The 23,240-nt window shown below is 40.0% G+C and overlaps 1 protein-coding gene across 4 annotated transcripts; it reads right to left on the bottom strand.

The window, feature by feature from the left end:
* Nucleotides 1–26: 26 nt before the first annotated feature.
* primpol (primase and polymerase (DNA-directed)) lies at nt 27–23,209 on the bottom strand. 4 transcript variants are annotated; one of them, XM_021619049.2, is made up of 14 exons: nt 22,965–23,209; nt 22,331–22,548; nt 22,072–22,166; nt 21,781–21,919; nt 19,395–19,542; nt 16,954–17,056; nt 16,032–16,141; nt 15,576–15,738; nt 13,983–14,086; nt 12,189–12,275; nt 8,945–9,053; nt 3,494–3,570; nt 3,232–3,278; nt 27–3,008 (listed from the first exon to the last, which is right to left on the bottom strand). In XM_021619049.2, exons 2-14 carry the CDS (start codon nt 22,511–22,513, stop codon nt 2,727–2,729), a joined length of 1,647 nt encoding a protein of 548 aa, XP_021474724.2. In that variant the 5' UTR covers nt 22,514–22,548; nt 22,965–23,209; the 3' UTR covers nt 27–2,726. The 4 variants fall into 4 exon arrangements, with proteins under 4 accessions (XP_021474724.2, XP_021474723.2, XP_021474725.2 ...); XM_021619048.2 differs by having other exon boundaries at nt 22,875–22,983; XM_021619050.2 differs by lacking the exon at nt 22,965–23,209 and adding an exon at nt 22,646–22,891.
* Between the last annotated feature and the right edge of the window lie 31 nt (nt 23,210–23,240).

The following is a 23,240-nucleotide window of genomic DNA, read 5'->3' as shown; positions in this document are numbered from 1 at the left end:
TTCAGTCATCACAAAAAAACGTTAAACTTTATTAATTATTTGTTTATTTAGATTCCCATTAGCGTTTTCAGAAGCATCTGCTACTCTTCCTGGGGTCCACAATAAACACTGATAGACAAGGACAGTCACAAAATAAAAAAATACAATATACGAACAATGCATCTAAAAAAATGTTGTTGCCTCATAGTTCCCTCTGCTCCATGAGATGTTTAATCTGTTTCCAAAATGTAATTTTGATATTTGCTTAAGTAATTGTAACTAGGAGTTCCATACATTCATGGCTCTGTATAATGTGCGTTGCTGTGAATTCGTTTTGGACTTCGGGACTGTGAAGAGACCCCTGGTGGCATGTCTTGTGGGATATGTATAGGTGTCTAAGCTAAATGCTATTTGATAATGCATACAATCCTGGAATTTTCATTTGCAGTAATATTTCTCAAACTAGAAGAGAAGCAGTTCATCTATCATGAACCCTCACCCAGGTTAGACTGGTGTGCATCTTATGTATGGGCTGCTGTGTTTTGAGCCAACTGCAGCTTTGCTAGGTCTTTGCCACACTACCATATTACCGGATGGACAGTAATCAAGGTGGGACAAGCCTTAACAACTTGTACAGTTGATTGTTGTATACACCATTTCCCCATCTTCATGACTTGATAATTGACCATCCAATGTTATACCTAGGAGTTTGCTTCCTCAACCTACTCAGTGGTCACACCCTTTATGCACAACTCCAGTTGAGGTTTAGGTCTTACTGTTTTGAAGCAAATAAAATGCTTTTAGTTTTATGTATTTAAGACTTTATTATTAACCACCCATTCTGATACTAAATCTTTATTTAGAATTTCAGTGAGCTCACTGGCTTTTGGGTGCTGACATGTTAAGTGTGGAATCATCCACATACATAGTCATTTTAGTTTCGTGTACGACCTGTGGCAAATCATTTGTAAAAATAGAGGCTAACGAACAAAGGCAATTGCCCTGGGGGACACTGCACTTTACATATCTGATGTTAGAGAAACGTCCATTTGACACTGGGTTCTATTGGCTAAATAACTATCCAACCATGTGATTGCAGGTTACGTAAAGTCATAGCAAGTTAGTCTCTTCAATAACAATTTAAGATCAAAGGCTACACTGAAATCTAACAATACAGCTCCAACTCATCTAGTTGAGTGCCTGAAGAATTACCTTGTGTGGCTCAGTTGGTAGAGCATGGCACTTGCAACGCCTGGATTGTCGGTACGGTTTGCACGGGTGACCAGTACAAATAAATGTATCCACTCACTCTGGATAAGAGCGTATGTAAAATGTATTTGGTCAAACACAACTTTCTCCATCAGTTTACTAAGAACAGGCTGCAAACTGATTGGACGGCTGTTAGAGCCAGCAAAGTGTGCTTTACTATTTTTAGGCAGTGGAATTACTTTAGCTTCCTTCCATGCTTGGTGACTCAATTTGCAGAAATGGTTCGCAGTCATATCACCCAGAAAATAATCCAGGACCAGAAAACAGGTAAGGAGTTGGTTAATGTTCAGTTATCAGAAACATCCTATATACAATTCTACGCTATCAGAATCAGTAGGGCCGACATTCAATGCAAGGTGCTTTATTGTGCAGCGCACTACACAGCTGACGATGCTCTTTTTAATGGCATATTCCCAGACATTTGTGGTATTGTCACTATTACGCGTCCAACATTTTCTACCATGAGAGCTACATTTTCACTCAAATACAATTGTTCATATAGAAACATAATTGGATGTTCTGAGTCCATGGCAATGCTTGAATCTGGAGGAAACAAAAAAATCCATGTGTAATTACCCTTTAATTGCATATCTATGTGGAATGTGTACTGCTGCTGCTCATTTCATGGCAAAGTTTGCAAATAAAGGTTTTGGAAAAGTATTTCTGGCTACACAGAGTAATAGACAAATGCAATATTACTGGAAATTAATATGGCAGATATTGTGTTAGGTTTGGGTTTTTAATCCAATAGTGGCTGACCAGGGGTTTGATAATGTCAATGCGGCATTGACTAGATAGTAGCTGAGAGCTTGCAGTGTCTGATACTTGTGAGATTTGTTTATGACCGTTTGCAGTGGAACACATAAATTGCATGTACTTTCAGAATTGTTTGGCGAGCTACTCATAGGTGGGCTGCGAGCTATCGGCACCTTGCGATCGACCTGTTGGAGACCCCTGCTATAGGCCTAGGTAATTGGGAAAAACCTCTGTTTTATAAAGTGCATTAACAGCCAGTAATTTAAATTGAGGATTGTACTGAATTTCAATGTTTTTATTTAGCCTTTATTTAACCAGGCAAGTCAGTTAAGAACAAATTCTTATTTACAATGACTGACAAACCCTAACCCGGACGACAATGGGCAAATTGTGCGGCCGGTTGTGATGCAGCCTGGAATCGAATCAGGGTCTGTAGTGACTCCTCTAGCACTAAGATGCAGTGCCTTAGACCACTGCGTCACTCAGGAGCCTGTATTACAAATGAGAAATGAACTGTTGAACAAGTATAACCTCCCTCTAATGCAGTCTTCTTCCATTCTGCTCCCGTAGACTGGCAGGCTTTTGTTCCAGCCCAGCACCAACACACCTAATTCAACTCAGCATCAAGCCCTTGAATAGTTGAATGGGGTGGGTTCCCCCTGAGCTGGAGCAAAAGCCTGGTCACCCTGTCTCTCCATGAACAGAATTGAAGGAAAATGCACTTAGCACTTAGTGGCCGACAAGCACAAATCTTTGAGGGACTCAAACTCTGCCATGGTTTGGAGCAGAAGCTCATCTGGGACATCATCCTCTGCCAAATCGCCTGTGCTTCTCTCAACATCCTCCAGGGCCTCCAGGTAAGCCTGGTCATCCCCCCAGGGATCGCGGTCTTCTTCCTGGGGAAGTGTTGCTGCCGAGCCCCCCAGGTACTTCTCCACTGGGAGTGTCTGGCTGAGCTCGATGTTCCCCACGTCGTCCATCAGATATGCCTGGTCCTCCTCATCCTGCCACCAAATAGACAAACACACAGTTTAATAGCTTTATTTTTTACTTTTGTTATTGTGGGATTCTTTTTTTGAGACCCATTCATGTAGCCAGAGGAAGTCAGGTACCCAACAGTCTCTTTCTGTGTCTTGTGGTGATGTGGCCAATTTAATAGAAAATTACAAGTGTGACTGAGGCGAATCAGACTTTTGTAGCAGTGAGGGGAACAGGTGCAGAACTCACCATTGTTATGAGGTAGCTGACGCAGATGTCCTGTGGTAATGGGTAACCTGGAAGAGAAATGACTGGTTTAAAAAGGCACAATCTGTAAGATTTCCTGCTGTTCCAGTCATTTCAATTAATGACATACTGGTACACCAATCACCTAAAACACAGGCTCTTGATTGTGGGGATAAGACGACGTGTGTCAATAGTATTAGATCTATTTAATCAAAGTCAACACTATTTTTACTTCAATAATATTTCAATGTTAACCAGCGCATACTAGAAGATCTGAAGCTCTTGCAAGCAGGGTCATGACACTTCTGGTACCAGACCTCCTGTTTAAGATCCACCAGAATCCTGTGGGGGAAAAAGAGAAAGAACAGTCAGGGGGACAAAAGTAAATTCCTTGTGTTGTGAGGAGGAGGCAAGAGAAGGTCCTAGGGGAGGAATCAAGGATCTCCTCAGATGCATTTTGAGGAGGTGGTTAAGGAATCAAGAAAACGTTAGAGATTCACCAGAGTATCAATATACTGACAAGAGACGGGATTGAGTGCTCTAACAATTGGAGCAGGTGGGAACATTCTAGCCAATGAGAGGGCAGATTTGCATGTGAACAACAGGCACAACTCCAATATATATATATATATATCTACATATATATATATACACACACTGCTCAAAAAAATAAAGGGAACACTTAAACAACACAATGTAACTCACACTTCTGTGAAATCAAACTGTCCACTTAGGAAGCAACACTGACAAATTTCACATGCTGTTGTGCAAATGGCATAGACAACAGGTGGAAATTATAGGCAATTAGCAAGACACCCCCAATAAAGGAGTTGTTCTGCAGGTGGTGACCACAGACCACTTCTCAGTTCCTATGCTTCCTGGCTGATGTTTTGGTCACTTTTGAATGCTGGCGGTGCTTTCACTCTAGTGGTAGCATGAGACGGAGTCTACAACCCTCACAAGTGGCTCAGCTAGTGCAGCTCATCCAGGATGGAACATCAATGCGAGCTGTGACAAGACGGTTTGCTGTGTCTGTCAGCGTAGTGTCCAGAGCATGGAGGCGCTACCAGGAGACAGGCCAGTACATCAGGAGACGTTGAGGAGGCCAACAACCCAGCAGCAGGACCGCTACCTCCGCCTTCAAATGGTCAGAAACAGACTCCATGAGGGTGGTATGGGGGCCCGCCGTCCACAGGTGGTAAAGTGTGGCAAAGAAAGACCACACTGGCGCTCTGTGCCCTTCAGATGAAAGCAGGTTCACACTGAGCACATGTGACAGACGTGACAGAGTCTGGAGACGCCGTGGAGAACGTTCTGCTGCCTGCAACATCCTCCAGCATGACCGGTTTGGCGGTGGGTCAGTCATGGTGTGGGGTGGCATTTCTTTGGGGGGCAGCACAGCCCTCCATGTGCTCGCCAGAGGTAGCCTGACTGCCATTAGGTACCGAGATGAGATCCTCAGACCCCTTGTGAGACCATACGCTCGTGCGGTTGGCCCGGGTTCCTCCTAATGCAAGACAATGCTAGACCTCATGTGGCTGGAGTGTGTCAGCAGTTCCTGCAAGAGGAAGGCATTGATGCTATGGACTGGCCCGCCCGTTCCCCAGACCTGAATCGAATTGAGCACATCTGGGACATCATGTCTCGCTCCATCCACCAACGCCACGTTGCACCACAGACTGTCCAGGAGTTGTAGGGAGGTCATAAAGGCACGTGGAGGCCACACACACTACTGAGCCTCATTTTGACTTGTTTTAAGGACATTACATCAAAGTTGGATCAGCCTGTAGTGTGGTTTTCCACTTTAATTTTGAGTGTGACTCCAAATCCAGACCCCCATGGGTTGATACATTTGATTTCCATTGATGATTTTGTTGTCAGCACATTCAACTATGTAAAGAAAAAAGTATTTAATAAGAATATTTCATTCATTCAGATCTAGGATGTGTTATTTTAGTGTTCCCTTAATTTTTTTGAGCAGTGTATATAACAAAATCTCAGTTGCAGGGATGCCATGTGTGTCCACTTACAGTGCATTCGGAAAGTATTCAGACCCCTTGAATTTTGACATTTCGTTACAGCCTTATTCTTTTTTTGTCAATCTACACACAATACCCCATAATGACAAAGCAAAAACAGATTTTTAGAAATGTTGAAAAACTGAACTATTACATTCACATAAGTATTCAGACCCTTTACTCAGTACCAAAGTACTGCATTGAATCAATCAATCAAATATATTTATAAAGCCCTCCTTACATCAGCTGATGTCAAAGTGCTGTATAGCTAGCCTAGCCTAAAACCCCAAACAGCAAGCAATGCAGGTGTAGAAGCACTGTGGCTAGGAAAATCTCTAGAAAGGCCGGAACTTAGGAAAAAACCTAGAGAGGAACCAGGCTATAAGGGGTAGCCAGTCCTGAAGCACCTTTGGCAGCGATTACAGCCTTGAGTCTTCTTGGGTATGACGCTACAAGTTTGGCACACCTGTATTTGTGGAGTTTCTACCATTCTAATCTGCAGATCCTCTCAAGCTCTGTCTGGTTGGATGGGGAGTGTCGCTGCACAGCTATTTTCAGGTCTCTCCAGATGTTGGCTCGGGTTCAAGTCCGGGCTCTGGCTGGGCCACTCAAGGACATTCCTGCGTTATCTTGGATGTGTGCTCATAGTCATTGTCCTGTTGGAAGGTGAGCCTTCGCCCCAATCTGAGGTCCTGAGCAGGTTTTCATCAAGGATCTCTCTGTAATTTGCTCTGTTCATCTTTTCCATCTTTCCCTCAATCCTGACTAGTCCCTGCGACTGAAATACATCTCCACCACCATAATTCACCATAGGGATGGTGTCAGGTTCTCCAGACGTGAAGCTTGGAATTCAGGCCAAAGAGTTCAGAGAATCTTGTTTCTTATGGTCTGAGTCCTTTAGGTTTCTTTTTGCAAAGTTCAAGCGGGCTGTATTTGTATTTATTACATACAGAGTCCAAAGCAGCAGCTAATCTTCTTGGGGTCCAGCAAAATTGAGGCAGTTTATACAATAAAAAAAAAACATTATAATACATTCACAACACACTGTGTGCCCTCAGGCCCCTACTCCACCACTACCACATATCTACAGTACTAAATCCATGTTTATGTATAGTGCGTATGTTATCGTGTGTGTGTGTGTGTCTGTACCAATGTTTGTGTTGCTTCACAGTCCCCGCTGTTCCATAAGGTGTTTTTTAAAATCTGTTTTTTAAAATCTAATTCTACTGCTTGCGTCAGTTACTTGATGTGGAATAGAGTTCCATGTAGTCATGGCTCTATGTAATACTGTGTGCCTCCCATAGTCTGTTCTGGACTTGGGGACTGTGAAGAAACCTCTTGTAGCATGTCTTGTGGGGTATGCATGGGTGTCCGAGCTGTGGGCAAGTAGTTTGTGCATTCAACATGTCAATACTTCTCATAAATAAAAGTAGTGATGAAGTCAATCTCTTCCACTTTCAGCCAGGAGAGATTGACATGCATATTATTAATATTAGAGCTCTGTGTAAATCCAAGGGCCAGCCATGCTGCCCTGTTCTGAGCCAATTGCAATTTTCCTAAGACCTTTTTTTGTGGCACCTGACCACACGACTGAACAGTAGTCAAGGTGCAACAAAACTAGGGCCTGTAGGACCTGCCTCGTTAATAGTGTTGTTAAGAAGGCAGAGCATCACTTTATTATAGACATTCTCCCCATCTTAGCTACTACTGCATCAATATGTTTTGACCATGACAGTTTACAATCCAGGGTTACTCCAAGCAGTTTAGTCATCTCAATTTGCACATTATTTATTACAAGATTTAGTTGAGGTTTAGGGATTAGTGAGTGTTTGGTTCCAAATACAATGCTTTCAGTTTTAGAAATGTTTAGGGCTAACTTATTCCTTGCCACCCACTCTGAAACTAACTGCAGCTCTTTGTTGAGGGTTGCAATCATTTCAGTCGCTGTAGTAGCTGACGTGTATAGTGTTGAGTCATCCGCATACATAGACACTCTTTACTCAAAGTCAGTGGCATGTCGTTAGTAAAAAAAATAAAAAAGTAAATGGCCTAAACAGCTACCCTGGGTGATTCCTGATTCTAACTGGATTATATTTGAGAGGCCTCCATTAAAGAACTCCCTGTGTGTTTTGTTAGACAAGTAACTCCTTCTCCTCATTATAGCAGGGGATGTAAAGTCATAACACATACTTTTTTCCAGCAGCAGACTATGATCGCTAATGTCAAAAGCGCCACTGAAGTCTAACACGACAGCCCCCACAATCATTTTATCGTCAATTTCTCTCAGCCAATCAGTCATTTGTGTAAGTGCTGTGCTTGTTGAATGCCCTTCCCTATAAGCATGCTGAAATGCTGTTGTCATTTTGTTTACTGTGAAATAGCATTGTATCTGGTCAAGCACAATTTTTTTCCCAGAAGTTTACTAAGGGTTGGTAACAGGCTGATTGGTCTGCTATTTGAGCCACTAAAGGGGGTTTACTATTCTTGGGTAACAGAATGACTTTAGCTTCCCCCCAGGCCTGAGGGCACACGCTCTCCAGTAGGCTTAAATTGAAGATGTGGCAAATAGGAGTGTCATGTGCCTTTTACTGAGGAGTGGCTTCCATCTGGCCACTCTATCATTGGTGGAGTGCTGCAGAGATGATTGTTCTCCCATCTCCACAGAGAAACTCTGGAGCTCTGTCAGAGTGACCATCGGGAGCTTGGTCACCTCCCTGACCAATGCCCTTCTCCCCTGACTGCGCAGTTTGGCCGGGCGACCAGCTCCAGGAAGAGTCTTGGTGGTTTCAAACTTCTTCTATTTAAGAATGATGGAGGCCACTGTCTTCTTGGGGACCTTCAATGCTGCAGAAATTTTTTCGGACACTTCCCCAGATCTGTGCCTCGGCACAATCCTGTCACGGAGCTCCACGGACAATTCCTTCGACCTCATGGCTTGGTTTTTGCTCTGACATACACTGTTAACTGTGGGACCTTATATAGACAGGTGTGTGCCTTTACAAATCATGCGCAATCAATTGAATTGACCACAGGTGAACTCCAATCAATTTGTAGAAACATTGCAAGGATGATCAATGGAAACGGGATGCACCTGAGCTCAATTTTGACTCATAGCAAAGGTTCTGAATACTAAAGTATTTATGTTTTCGATTTGTCATTATGGGGTATTTTGTGTAGATTTATGAAAATGTTAATTTCCTACATTTTAGAATAGAAATTTAGAATATAACGTAACAAAATGTGGAAAAGGGCTGCACTGTTTATGTACATTTTTAACAACCTAAACATTACAAAACTTAAATTCAATCAAATAAGCCTCAAGTAGCAAATTAGCAATACATTTTTTTTAATGTTGACCAAACAACACTCTTCCATTGACCTCTATACAAAAATCCCCACTCCCACTGCTTGACGCTATATTTTCGCATGGACAGATGCTTTGCCTCTTCCTCTCTGGATTCAGTAACAAAGGGCTTTATCACGATGCATTTAAAATGGCTTCCTCTCCTTCAACTGCACTGATCTGAAAGAACAGGATAGGTGGAAAGAACATGGTGGCCACCTATAGGGCTATTTGCTTTCACCCGTCCAGTTATTTTAGATCAATACATAATCCAGTAAGGAGAAAAGGAGAGGAAGGAAGGATGACACTTTGGACTACTGAGACAGATCCCCTCAATTCCAAACTAGACACTCACATGATGTTGTTGCTTTTGTGGCACCGGTGAACATTCTGACACCAGCGGTACTTTAGGATGTCGTAGACAAGTAACTGCTCTGAAACAAAGTAATTCCACCGTCGTATGCCTGTTAGGGAAAATATTGGAAACTTTTATATTTCAACACTTCAACTTGGTTAATTTGATACACTACAGATCTTTAATGCAGAAGCAGTTAGATTGTTTTATTATATACTAGAGGTCGACCAATTAATTGGAATGGCCGATTAATTAGGGCCGATTTCAAGTTTTCATAACAATCGGAAATCTGTATTTTTGGACACCGATTTAAAACTTTTTATTTTTTTATTTAACTAGGCAAGTCAGTTAACCTGTTGAGTGTAGGGGGCAGTATTTTGATGTTTGGATGAAAAACGTACCCAAATTAAACTGCCTATTTCTGAGGGCAGTATCTAGAATATGCATATAATTGTCAGATTAGGATAGAAAAAACTCTAAAGTTTCAAACTGTCAAAATATTGTCTGTGAGTAAAACAGAACTGATATTGCAGGCGAAAACCTGAGGAAAATCCAACCCGGAAGTGCTGTTTTTCCTGAAAGCTCTCTGTTCCATTGCCTGCCTTCGCTCCATTTAAAGGGATATCAACCAGATTAATTTTCCTATGGCTTCCACATGTTGTGAACAGTCTTAGACATAGTTTCGGGTTTTTATTTTGAAAAATGAGCGAGAAAGATCACATCGCATCATTGTATGGCTGGGTGCCAGCAGCGTTTGGAATGCGCAACAGTTTGGAGCAGACATTTTCTCCCTCTCTCCTATTGAAGAAGGTACAGTCCGGTTGAAATATTATCGATTATATTGTAAAAACAACCTGAGGATTGATTATTTAAAAAAAAAAACGTTTTACATGCTTCTACGAACTTTATGGAATTTTCGTCTGCCCGGTCGTGACCGCTCGAGCTGGTGGATTTCTGAACATAACACGCCAACCAAATGGAGGTATTTTGGATATAAAAATAATCTTTATGGAACAAAAGGAACATTTATTGTGTAACTGGGAGTCTCGTGAGTGCAAACATCCGAAGATCAAAGGTAAGCGATTAATTTTATTGCTTTTCTGACTTTCGTGACCAATCTACTTGGCTGCTAGCTGTTTGTAATGTTTTGTCTACTGAGAGAGATGTCCTTACATAAAAGCTTTTTTTAAATCTGACACGCCAGGTGGATTAACAACAAGCTACGCTGTGTTTTGCTATATTGCACTTGTGATTTCATGAAAATGTCATATTTTTAGTAATTTAATTTAATTTGAATTTGGCGCTCTGCAATTCAGCGGTTGTTGACAAAAATGATCCCGCTAACAGTTGCATCAAGAAGTTAAGAACATTCTTATTTTCAATGACGGCCTAGGAACGGTGGGTTTAACTACCTTGTTCAGGGGCAGAACGACAGATTTTTACCTTGTCAGCTCGGTGATTCAGTCTTGCAACCTTACGGTTAACTAGTCCAACGCTCTAACCACCTGCCTTACATTGCACTCCACGAGGAGCCTGCCTGTTACGTGAATACAGTAAGAAGCCACGATAAGTTGCTAGCTAGCATTAAACTTATCTTATAAGAAAACAATCCATCATAATCACTAGTTATCTAGCGTGTCCTGCGTTACATATAATCGATGCGGTGTGCATTCGCGAAAAAGGACTGTCGTTGTTCCAACGTGTACCTAACCATAAACATCAATGCCTTTCTTAAAATCAATACACAAGTATAGATTTTTAAACCTGCATATTTAGTTAATATTGCCTGCTAACATGAATTTCTTTTAACTAGGAAAATGGTGTCACTTCTCTTGCAACAGAGTCAGGGTATATGCAGCAGTTTGGGCCACCTGGCTCGTTGCGAACTGTGTGAAGACTATTTCTTCCTAACAACGACAGCCAACTTCGCCAAACGGGGGATGATTTAACAAAAGTGCATTTGCGAAAAAAAAAAAGCACAATCGTTGCACGACTGTACCTAACCATAAACATCAATGCCTTTCTTAAAATCAATTCACAGAAGTATATATTTTTAAACCTGCATATCTCTTGTGTTCATTGCACGCAGAGTCAGGGTATATGCAACAGTTTGGGCCGCCTGGCTCGTTGCAAACTAATTTGCCAGAATTTTACATAATTATGACATAACATTGAAGGTTGTGCAATGTAACAGGAATATTTAGACTTATGGATGCCACCCGTTAGATAAAATACGGAACGGTTCCGTATTTCACTGAAAGAATAAATGTTTTGTTTTCGAGATGATAGTTTCCGGATTCGACCATATAAATGACCTAAGACTCGTATTTCTGTGTGTTATTATATTATAATTAAGTCTATGATTTGATAGAGCAGTCTGACTGAACGGTGGTAGGCACCAGCAGGCTCGTAAGCATTCATTCAAACAGCGCTTTCGTGCGTTTTGCCAGCAGCTCTTCGCAATTGCGCAAGCATTGCGCTGTTTATGACTTCAAGCCTATCAACTCCCAAGATTAGACTGGTGTAACCGATGTGAAATGGCTAGCTAGTTAGCGGGGTGCGCGCTAATAGTGTTTCAAACGTCACTCGCTCTGAGACTTGGAGTAGTTGTTCCCCTTGCTCTGCATGGGTAACACTGCTTCGAGGGTGACTGTTGTCGATGTGTTCCTGGTTCGAGCCCAGGTAGGAGCGAGGAGAGGGACGGAAGCTATTACACTGGCAATACTAAAGTGCCTATAAGAATATCCTATAGTCAAAGGTATATGAAATACAAATCGTATAGAGAGAAATAGTCCTTTAATTCACATAATAACTACAACCTAAAACTTCTTACCTGGGAATATTAAAAGGAACCACCAGCTTTCATATGTTCTCCTGTTCTGAGCAAGGAACTGAAACGTTAGCTTTCTTACATGGCACATATTGCACTTTTACTTTCTTCTCCAACACTTTGTTTTTGCATTATTTAAACCAAATTGAACATGTTTCATTATTTATTTTAGGCTAAATCGATTTTATTGATGTATTATATTAAGTTAAAATAAGTGTTCATTCAGTGTTGTTGTAATTGTCCTTATTACAAATAAATAGTCAAATATCGGCCGATTAATCGGTATCTGCTTTTTTTGGTCCTCCAATAAATCGGTATCGGCTTTGAAAATTCATAATAGGTCGACCTCTATTACATACAGTGCATCTAAAATAATACATACAGTATTTATCTAACAGCTGCTTTAAAACTTACTTCCTTGGATGCCATCCTTTTTCACCACAGAAAGAACAAAGTTGTCCACTTCTTTGTGGGGAGAACACTGGTAGCCTCCCAAAGAGTCTTATATTGAAGGATGACAAAACAAAACAATATCTTTCATAGAAAGGCTATTAAACTCAATAACCCCTGTTTTCTTCAGTCAAAACCAGTATTAGCCAGAAGTTTAACATTGGCAATGAAATCTTCAGACCTGGGTCAAATACATATGTCATATTCCTTAAAATACTAGACGTGAGCTTGACATAGCCTGCCTGGCGCAATGGAATAGTCCCAAAAGTGCAAACTCAAAGTTGTCTGTATATATATACAGTACCAGTCAAAAGTTTGGACACACCTACTCATTTCCGGGTTTGTCTTTATTTGTACTATTTTCTAGAATAATAGTGAAGACATCAAAACTATGAAATAACACACATCATGTAGTAACCAAAAAAAGTGTTAAACAAAACAAAATATATTTTATATTTGAGATTCTTCAAAGTAGCCAACCTTTGCCTTGACAGCTTTGCACACAGAGTATTCATACCCTTGACTTTTCACATTTTGTTGTGTTACAGCCTGAAAAAAAAATTATTAAACAGATTTTCTCTCACCCATCTACACACAATACTTCATAATAACAAAGTGAAAATATGTTTTTTAATTTTTTTGGCGCATTTCTTTAAAATAAAATGCAGAAATAATTTACAAAAGTACTCACACCCCTGAGTATTTCTGGGTACGTCTAAGAGCTTCCCACATCTGGATTGTGTAACATTTCCACATTCTTTTCAAAATTCTTTCAGCTCTGTTCAACTGGTTGTTGATCATTGCTAGACAACTATTTTCAGGTCTTGCCAAAGTAGATTTAAGTCAAAAATGTAACTTGTTCACTCAGGAACATTCACTGTCTTCTTGGTAAGCACCTCCAGTGTAGATGTGGCCTTGTGTTTTAGGTTATTGTTGTGGTGAAAGGTGAATTAATCTCCCAGTGTCTGATGTAAAGCAGAATGAAGGAGGTTTTCCTCTAGGATTTTGCCTATTTTTTTATTATGTACATGCTTCCTTCTTTTCACTTTGTCATTTAGGTTAGTATTGTGGAGTTACTACAATTTTGTTGATCCAGCCTCAGCCATTAAACTCTAACTGTTTTAAAGTCATCATTGGCCTCATGGTGAAATCCGTGAGTCGTTTCCTTCCTATCTGGCCACTGAGTTGGGATGGATGCCTTTATCTTTGTAGTGACTTGGTGTATTGACACACCATCCAAAGCCTTATTAATAACTTGACTATGCTCAAAGGGATATTCAATGTCTGCTTTATTTAAAAAATTAATGAATTAAGACCTCTCTACCAATAGGTGCACTTTTGCGAGGGTTTAGAAAACCTCCTGGTTGAATCTGTGTTTGAAATTCATTGCTCGATTGAGGGGTCAATTATGTGTGGGGTACAGAGATGAGGTAGTATGGTGTTAAACACCATTATTGCACACAGTGCGTCCATGTAACTTATTATCTGAGTTGTTAAGCAAATTGTTATGAACTGATTTAGGCTTGCCATAACAAAGGGGTTGAATACCTATTGACTCAAGACATTTCAGCTTTTCAATTGTAAACATTTCTCATTTCTAAAAATGTAATTCCATGACATTATGGGGTATTGTGTGTAGACCAGTCACAAATAATCTCGTATTTTATAGAATGATTCACCTGGTTTGGGTGAGGTCATTAACAACTTTGCTCGCACGTACACAACACACACACAGCTCTGTCTTCTGGGGGTCAGTACCTGAAACACAGTGTGAAGTCGAACCCAGCTGAGCATGAGGCTTGGGGCATATCCCGTCCCTCTCGTCATGGAGGTCCCATGTCAGAATCTTCTGACTGGTGAAACTGTAGACCAATATTGAAATTAGAGGTCGACCGATTAATTAGGGCCGATTTCAAGTTTTAATAACAATCGGAAATCGGTATTTTTGGGCGCCGATTTGATGATTTAAAAAAAAAAAATGTATACCTTTATTTAACTAGGCAAGTCAGTTAAGAACACATTCTTATTTTCAATGACGGCCTAGGAACGGTGGGTTAACTGCCTTGTTCAGGGGCAGAACGACAGATTTTCACCTTGTCAGCTCAGGGGATTCAATCTTGCAACCTTGCAGTTAACTAATCCAACGCAATAACGACCTGCCTCTCTCTCATTGCACTCCACAAGGAGACTGCCTGTTACACGAACGTAGTAAGCCAAGGTAAGTTGCTAGCTAGCATTAAACTTAACTTATAAAAAAAAAAATCAATCATAATCATTAGTTAACTACACATGGTTGATGATATTACTATATATTATCTAGCATGTCCTACGTTGCATTTAATCTGACTGAGCATACAAGCATACAAGTATCTGACTGAGCGGTGGTAGGCAGAAGCAGGCGCGTAAACATTCATTCAAACAGCACTTTTGTGCGTTTTTTGCCAGCAGCTCTTCGTTGTGCGTCAAGTATTGCGCTGTTTATGACTTCAAGCCTATCAACTCCCGAGATGAGGCTGGTGTAACCGAAGTGAAATGGCTAGCTAGTTAGCGCACGCTAACTAGAGGGACAGAAGCTATACTGTTTCACTAGCAATACTAAAGTGCCTATAAGAACATCCAATAGTCATAGGTTAATGAAATACAAATGGTATAGAGGGAAGGGAAATAGTCCTATAATTCCTATAATAACTACAACCTAAAACTTCTTACCTGGGAATATTGAAGACTCATGTTAAAAGGAACCACCAGCTTTCATATGTTCTCATGTTCTGAGCAAGGAACTGAAACGTCAGCTTTCTTACATAGCATATATTGCACTTTTACTTTCTTCTCCAACACTTTGTTTTTGCATTATTTACTTGAGGCTAAATTGATTTTATTGATGTATTATATTAAGTTAAAATAAGTGTTAATTCAGTATTGTTGTAATTGTCATTATTACAACAATAATCGGTATCGGCGTTGAAAAATCACAATCGGTCGACCTCTAATTGAAATGTCAGAATATTAAGCATGTTGAATAGTCAAGCACTTCCATCTCAATCCAAATGTTAATCTTCAACACACACCCCTGCTCTTCCTTACTCCCACTTAATGTCGCATGACGAAACCAGCATTCAGTGGGCTTGTGTGATAGCATTTTTTTTTTTTATGATTTCAACCAGCTTTGCCAGGTCAGTACACAGTCAAGTCACCTGTAGTTCCTGGGTAAAGTTTCCCCTAGGTACAGATCTAGTATCACCATCCCCTGAGACATCCCAATAAATGCCAACCTGCCCAGTACTGGGGAAAATGCTAAACTGACCCAAGATCAGCATCTAGGGGCAACTCCACCCTTCACTTCATCTGTACCTTACGTTGCTGATTAAGGAGGACTGGAACAAGCTCTCCTCTGCAGAGACGTTCCTTTTAGGCTTGGTGATGAACCTGTTGTCCTCTGCGACAGTGAAGGCTACATTCTTCCCCACCTTAGATGACTTGTAGAGACGGAAGTTTCTGTTCTTGGTGTACACACCTACATTTCATCCATTGTAACATAAATTAACACAAACAAGTGGAAATTAGTATTACTGACACAATTTACAATGCATTGACAAGATAAATCAAATTCCATACAACTATAGACTGGTTGTACAAAATAAATAATTAATGGACAAACACAGCAATAAAATAGAGATATAATCATCTAAAACAGAACAAAATTCAAAGATAACAAAGATTAGTTGTCCATGCTTGTATCTACTATTTAAGCCTCATTTGAAAGTAAAGGTAAAATCGACTTTTCAAGATGCTTCAGGTGACACTTACCGAGGTCAACAAAAAGCCCATCCTGTCCGTCCTTGTTTTTCACCAACAGGAAGCTGAGGTCCCTCTCTTCCTGTCTGGGCCTCTTGGCCTGTGGACTTCCAATCAGCCCCCTAATAATAATAATACATAGGATTTACAGTCAGGTCCATAATTATTGGTACCCTTGATAAAGATAACCGTAAAAAGACTGTATAAGATAAATAATACAAATACTGAGCTATATTGTATGCTCAATTTAATTCAATTTTTTTTTTATTATATTATTTTATACTAATATAACTGCACAGGGAAAGAGATTTTGTTTCATAAGAAAGATAGGAGTCAAAATTATTGGCACCCCCGTTTTCAATGTATGGAGTATAACAAAACTGACCCTTTTTTGAAAATGTTTAATGAGATTGGAGAACACGTTGGGAAGGATCTTAGACCATTCCTTCATACAGAGTCTTTCAAGATCCTTGATATCCTTTGTCTGCTCTTATGGATTGCCCTCTTCAATCCAATCTTATTAAACATTTTAGAATGAGGCTCAGTTTTGCTATCCTCACAAGGGGAGGGTGCTAGAGTACTGAAAAGAGAGGGGCCAATTATTTTGACCCCTATATTTGAGAATTTTTGTATTACTGTTTAAACAAAATATATTTCATTAAGCAATTGTATTAGTATAAAATATAATTTCCCCATTATATGGAACATGCAATATATCTCAGTATTTGTATTATTTATTTTATAAAGTATTTTGTGCTTAAATGTATCAAGGGTGCCAATTATTATGGACCTGACTTTTCTAAACCCTTAAGTATTGTGTTGTAGTATTGAATGCATCTATCAATTAGTTTCTTAGTTACTAATTGCGTTAAATCTCTTGGAATAATAAGATAAAGTGTTACCAAAATTTGTTTTAGAACATCAAAGGACAGACCTTTTGCCACTGTCCTCTGTGACTCCACCCATGTCATTCTCAAGTTCACTTCCCCTCCTATTCACGCTCAGCACTGGTTGCAGAATCAAATGGATAAATTGCCCTTTAAAAAAGACAAAATGCATACTTGATTTACTGATTTACTTAAATCAGCACAAGCCTACATTGATTAGAAAACAATTCATTTTATTTTCTACCTCCAATATAAAGCAATAATATTGTGAAGTTGAGTTTAATATCTATACTGAACAAGAATATAAAAGCAACATGCAACAATTTCATTGATTTTACAGAGTTACACTATTTCATATGAGGAAATCAGTCAATTGAAATAAATAAATTAGGCCCTAATCTATGAATATCACATGACTGGGAATACAGATATGCATATGTTGGTCACAAAAGAAATGGGCCTCAGGATCTCATCACTGTATTTTTGTGCATTCAAATTGCCATCGATAAAATCTAATTGTGTTTGTTGTCCATAGCTTATGCCTGCCCATACCATAAACCCACCCCCACAATGGGGCACTCTGTTCACAACAGCAAACTGCTCGCCCATACGACGCCATACACGTGGTCTGCAGATGTGAGGCTGGTTGGACATACTGCCAAATTCAAAAAAAAAAAGTTGGAGGCGGCTAATGGTAGAGGAATTAACATGAAATTATCTGGCAACTGCTCAGGTGGACATTCCTGCAGTCAGCATGCCAACAGAACATTTCTGGGATCTTTAATTTCAGCTCATGAAACATGGGACCAACACTTTACATGTTGTGTTTATATTGTTGTTCAGTGTATACAGTTGAAGTCGGAAGTTTACATGTGTCATTAAAACTCGTTTTTCAACCTCTCCACAAATGAATTGCTAACAAACTATAGTTTTGGTAAGTCGGTTAGGACATCTACTTTGTGCATGACAAAAGTCATTTTTCCAACAATTGTTTACAGACAGATCATTTCACTTATAATTCACTGTATCACAATTCCAGTGGGTCAGAAGTTGACATACACTAAGTTAACTGTGCCTTTAAACAGCTTGGAAAATTCCAGAAAATGATGTCATGGCTTTAGAAGTTTCTGATAGGCTAATTGACATCATTTGAGTCAATTGGAGGTGTACCTGTGAATGTATTTAAATTCCTACCTTCAAACTCTGTCCCTCTTTGCTTGACAACATGGGAAAATAAAAATAAATCAGCCAAGACCTCCACAAGTCTGGTTCATCCTTGGGAGCAATTTCAAAATGTCTGAAGGTACCACGCTCATCTGTACAAACAATAGTACGCAAGTATAAACACCATGGGACTACGCAGCCGTCATAGCGCTCACCAAGGAGACGCGTTCTGCCTCCTAGAGATGAACGTGCTTTGGTGCGAAAAGTGCAAATCAATCCCAGAACAAAAAGCAAAGGACCTTGTGAAGATGCTGGAAGAAACAGGTACAAAAGTATCTATATCCATAGTAAAACAGGTCCTATATCGACATAACCTGAAAGGCCGCTCAGCAAGGAAGAAGCCACTGCTCCAAAACCGCCATAAAAAAAAGCCAGACTGCGGTTTGCAACTGCACATGGGGACAAAGATCGTACTTTTTGGAGAAATGTCCTCTGGTCTGATGAAACAAAAAATTCAACTGTTTGGCCATAATGACCATCGTTATGTGAGCAGGAAAAAGGGGGAGGCTTGCAAGCCGAAGAACCCATCCCAACTGTGAAGCACGGGGGTGGCAGCATCATGCTGTGGGGGTGCTTTGCTGCTGGAGGGACTGGTGCACTTCACAAAATAGATGGCCTCATGAGGGAGGACAATTATATGTAAATATTGAAGCAACATCTCAAGACATCAGTCAGGAAGTTAAAGCTTGGTCGCAAATGGGTCTTCCAAATGGACAATGACCCCAAGCATACTTCCAAAGTTGTGGCAAAATGGCTTAAGGACAACAAAGTCAAGGTATTGAAGTGGCCATCACAAAGCCCTGACCTCAATCCTATAGAAATTTGTGGGCAGAACTGAAAAAGTGTGTGCGAGCAAGGAGGACAACAAACCTGTTTCAGTTACACCAACTCTGTCAGGAGGAATGGGCCAAAATTCCCCCAACTTATTGTGGGAAGCTTGTGGAAGGCTACCCGAAATGTTTGACCCAAGTTCAACAGTTTAAAGGCAATGCTACCAAATACTAATTGAGTGTATGTAAACTTCTGACCCACTGGGAATGTGATGAAATAAATAGAATATGAAATAAATCATTCTCTCTACTATTATTCTGACATTTCACATTCTTAAAATAAAGTGGTGATCCTAACTGACCTAAGACAGGGAATTTTTACGAGGATTAAATGTATTTGGCTAAGGTGTATGTAAACTTCGACTTCAACTGTATATCTCTATCTACGGTCTCGTTTCCACTTTTTTCATCAGAGACAGTAGGAGATTACGTACCGACATGTAGGTTATCCTTAAAAGCTGCATTTGGTAAAATGAAGATGAGATGGCGACTGAATTTTTCCTCTGTGCTGGAGTCAAGGTTCAGAACATCTTTCCCAGAGCACTCAATCCCATACACCTCCTCCAACTTCTCACACACATACTGTAAACACACAGGAGAAAACAGCGTTACCAAATATAAATATTAATAAACATGTTGAAGTATGTACCATCGACATTAAAGGTTCAATCTGTGATTGCTACATCCATTTTTGGACTTTTAAATTAATTATATACACTACCATTCAAAAGTTTGGGGTCACTTAGAAATGTCCTTGTTTTTGAAAGAAACCACATTTTTTGTTGATTAAAATAACATAAAATTGATCAGAAATACAGGGTGGACATTGTTAATGTTGTAAATGACTTTTGTAGCGGGAAACGTATGATTTTTTATGGAATATCAACATAGGCGTACAGAGGCCCATTGTCATCAACCATCACTCCTGTTGTGTTAGCTAATCCAAGTTTATCAATTTAAAAAGCTAATTGATCATTAGAAAACTTTTTTGCAATTATGTTAGCACAGCTGAAAACGTTTGTCCTGATTAAAGAAGCAATACAACTGTCCTTCTTTAGACTAGTTGAGTATGTGGAGCATCAGCATCTGTGGGTTCGATTACAGGCTCAAAATGGCCAGAAACAAAGCACTTTCTTCTGAAACTCGTCAGTCTATTCTTGTTCTGAGAAATGAAGGCTATTCCATGCGATAAATTACCAAGAAACTGAATATCTCGTGCAACGCTGTGTACTACTCCCTTCACAGAACAGCACAAACTGGCCCTAACCAGAATAGAATCAGGAGTGGGAGGCCCCGGTGCACAACTGAGCAAGAGGACAAGTACATTATAGTGACTAGTTTGAGAAACAGACGCCTCACAAGTCCTAAACTGGTAGCTTCATTAAATAGTACCCGCAATGTCAACAGTGAAGAGGTGACTCCGGGATGCTGGGCATTTAGACAGAGTTGCAAAGAAAAAGCCATATCTCAGTGGCCAATAAAAAGAAAAGATTAATATGGGCAAAAGAACACAGACACTGGACAGAGGAAGATTGGAAAAAAGTGTTATGGACAGACAAATCTAAGTTTGAGGTGTTCAGATCACAAAGAACAACATTCATGAGATGCAGAAAAAATGAAAAGATGCTGGAGGAGTGTTGACACCATCTGTCAAGCATGGTGGAGGCAATGTGATGGTCATGGGGTGCTTTGGTGGTGGTAAAGTGGGAGATTTGTACAGGGTAAAAGGGATCTTAAAGAAGGAAGGCTATCACTCCATTTTGCAACGTCATGCCATACCCTGTGTGTGCGTAATTGGAGCCAATTTTTTTCCTACAACAGGAACCCAAAGCACAGCTCCAAACTATGCAATAACTATTTAGAGAAGAAGCAGTCAGCTGGTATTCTGTCTATAATGGAGTGGCCAGCACAGTCATCGGACTTCAGCCCTATTGAGCTGTTGTGGGAGCAGCTTGACCATATGGTATGTAAGAAGTGCCCATCAAGCCAGTCCAATTTGTGGGAGGTGCTTCAGGAAGCATGGGGTGAAATCTCTTCAGATTACCTCAACAAATTGACAACTAGAATGCCAAAGGTCTGCAAGGCTGTAATTGCTGCAAATGGAGGATTCTTTGACGAAAGCAAAGTTTGAAGGACACAATTATTATTTCAATTAAAAATCATTATTTATAACCTTGTCTTGACTATATTTCCTATTCATTTTGCAACTAATTTCATATATGTTTTCATGGAAAACAAGGACATTTCTAAGTGACCCCAAACTTTTGAACGGTATTGATTCTTGAAGAATATAACTTATGCTGAACTGTCATACCATCAGAACCTAAAAATATAAGCTAGTTTTTCTCCATTGTTTGTAAACAATGTAGCTGTAAACAAACACTGTATAGCCTCAAAACATGATTAAAATTATGCAAGTGAGTCTTTGCATCCATAGCTCTGTCTATGAATTTGAGAGTGGATACATTAATATTTAATTCCTCAGAATGTACAACAAAAAACAACTTTCTACAGATCCCACTTCATTTGGACCATCAGTCATAAGGGCTACATAACACAGTCATAACAATTAAATAACATTTGTCCTAAACAGTCTTGGCAGCTGGCTTCACCTTATGGCAACTGACTTTACACTGTCATGCCACAAACCATTCCTTTGATTAGCCAGTTTGCTAGCTAGTTTGCCTCGCCAATAGGCTGATCTAAACATTGTGTAAAGTAAATTGTCATAACAATGACATAACTAACACCATAAACAACATATTTGACCCAAGTCTATTTTGCACTTGAGAGGGAAGGAAGCATTCAATGTTTGCGTACCTGGATGAGGGAGGCCACCATGCACTTCCCATCAAAGCCCTTATTGGAGGGCCTGTGGAACTCCAAGTCAAAATATAGCTTGCAAACTGCCCCCTCTGGGATCACCTCATAGCAATGCATCAGAGATTGCCTGTAGGTACTAATTACAGTTGAAATTGAAAGGGTTGAAGTGCAGTAGTACCATTGGTTAACAGTCTTCAGTTATGACAAATAGGACTTTCTTATTTCTTAACTGCCTATGAAGGTATAAATAAAGTTGTATTGAAGTGAATGGTGTAACCTTATACATACCTGTAGTAATGCCATAGCTCACTGTAACTGGTGACCAGGAAGATCCTCTGACCCATCTTTGCCTGTTCCTTCTCAAGTGCAAACACGTGTACGTCCTTTGAATTAGAGGGCAGTCAAAACTACAGTTAGCTGAAAACAATGTAATTTTTTCCTCCGGACATACAGTAGCCTGCTCACAGATCTGTTTGTGCTGTCTTGTCAAATCCTATGGTCAATGTCAAACATGACAGCACAAACGGATCTGGCACCACGTGCATACCTCACTGCAACTCTGTGCAAAGTTGATAGCCATACATTGACGAGGGAAGAGCTTCCATATGGAGGATGGCTGCCATGGCCGGGACAGCCTAGGTTTGTAGCATGAGGTCAAAGGACACTGCTGGAAGGACTGAGCTAGTTGTTCCACCTTCTTCAATCTGTTTTCCCAATCACCCTTATTCATCTTCTATGTGATGCTGGCTGCCACCACAGTCATTTCTGCATGTAAGAAATAAAATAAAAACAAGTTTTTGATTAGTGTTATTAATATCTAACTTAGCAATGATCAATACTGAAGGCATTACAATAGACCTACAATAGCTCCATCTCTGACAGCCCGTGAGAATGACAAGATTGTTTTAGCTACATTCATACATTTGTTTGCAAGCATTCGATTGTGTATGAATTGGTACCAATTAAATGTGTATACAGCCTGATTAAATCAGACTAGCCATACACACTGCACATTTAGCCGGAGTTGAGTTTAATATGTAATGTTGTTAATGCTAGTAATACTAAAATGTATAATAAATAATATGTCAAACCTGCTTAACGTTTGCTAAACTAAGCTAATTGGCTAGCTAGCTAACGTTACAGAATTCGACTTAAAGCAGGAACTGAATCTATCTACTTACAGGAACCCGTGTTGAAAACGTTGTTTTTCAGCGAAATGTTACGTACTTCATGGAAGAACGTATGGTGCGTTCCAGTGCGCTAGAAGTGTGCCTTACTATCCAATTAATTGAGCACATGCTGAATTCGTGCAATATGGATATGAAATATTGCAAATGCATATAGCCCACCAATATGGAGCCCCCATTTATATGTACACGTTTATTATTATCAATATTATTTTTAGATGGGATCATATGAGTTGTGTGGAAGTGTGGAAACCGAACGCCCCCTTGCAT

The sequence above is a fragment of the Oncorhynchus mykiss genome, chromosome 10 (genome assembly GCF_013265735.2).
Source record: "Oncorhynchus mykiss isolate Arlee chromosome 10, USDA_OmykA_1.1, whole genome shotgun sequence".
Taxonomy (NCBI): domain Eukaryota; kingdom Metazoa; phylum Chordata; class Actinopteri; order Salmoniformes; family Salmonidae; genus Oncorhynchus; species Oncorhynchus mykiss.
Note: the sequence above shows the minus strand (reverse complement) of the source record. Positions and strands in the feature narration are given on the sequence as shown.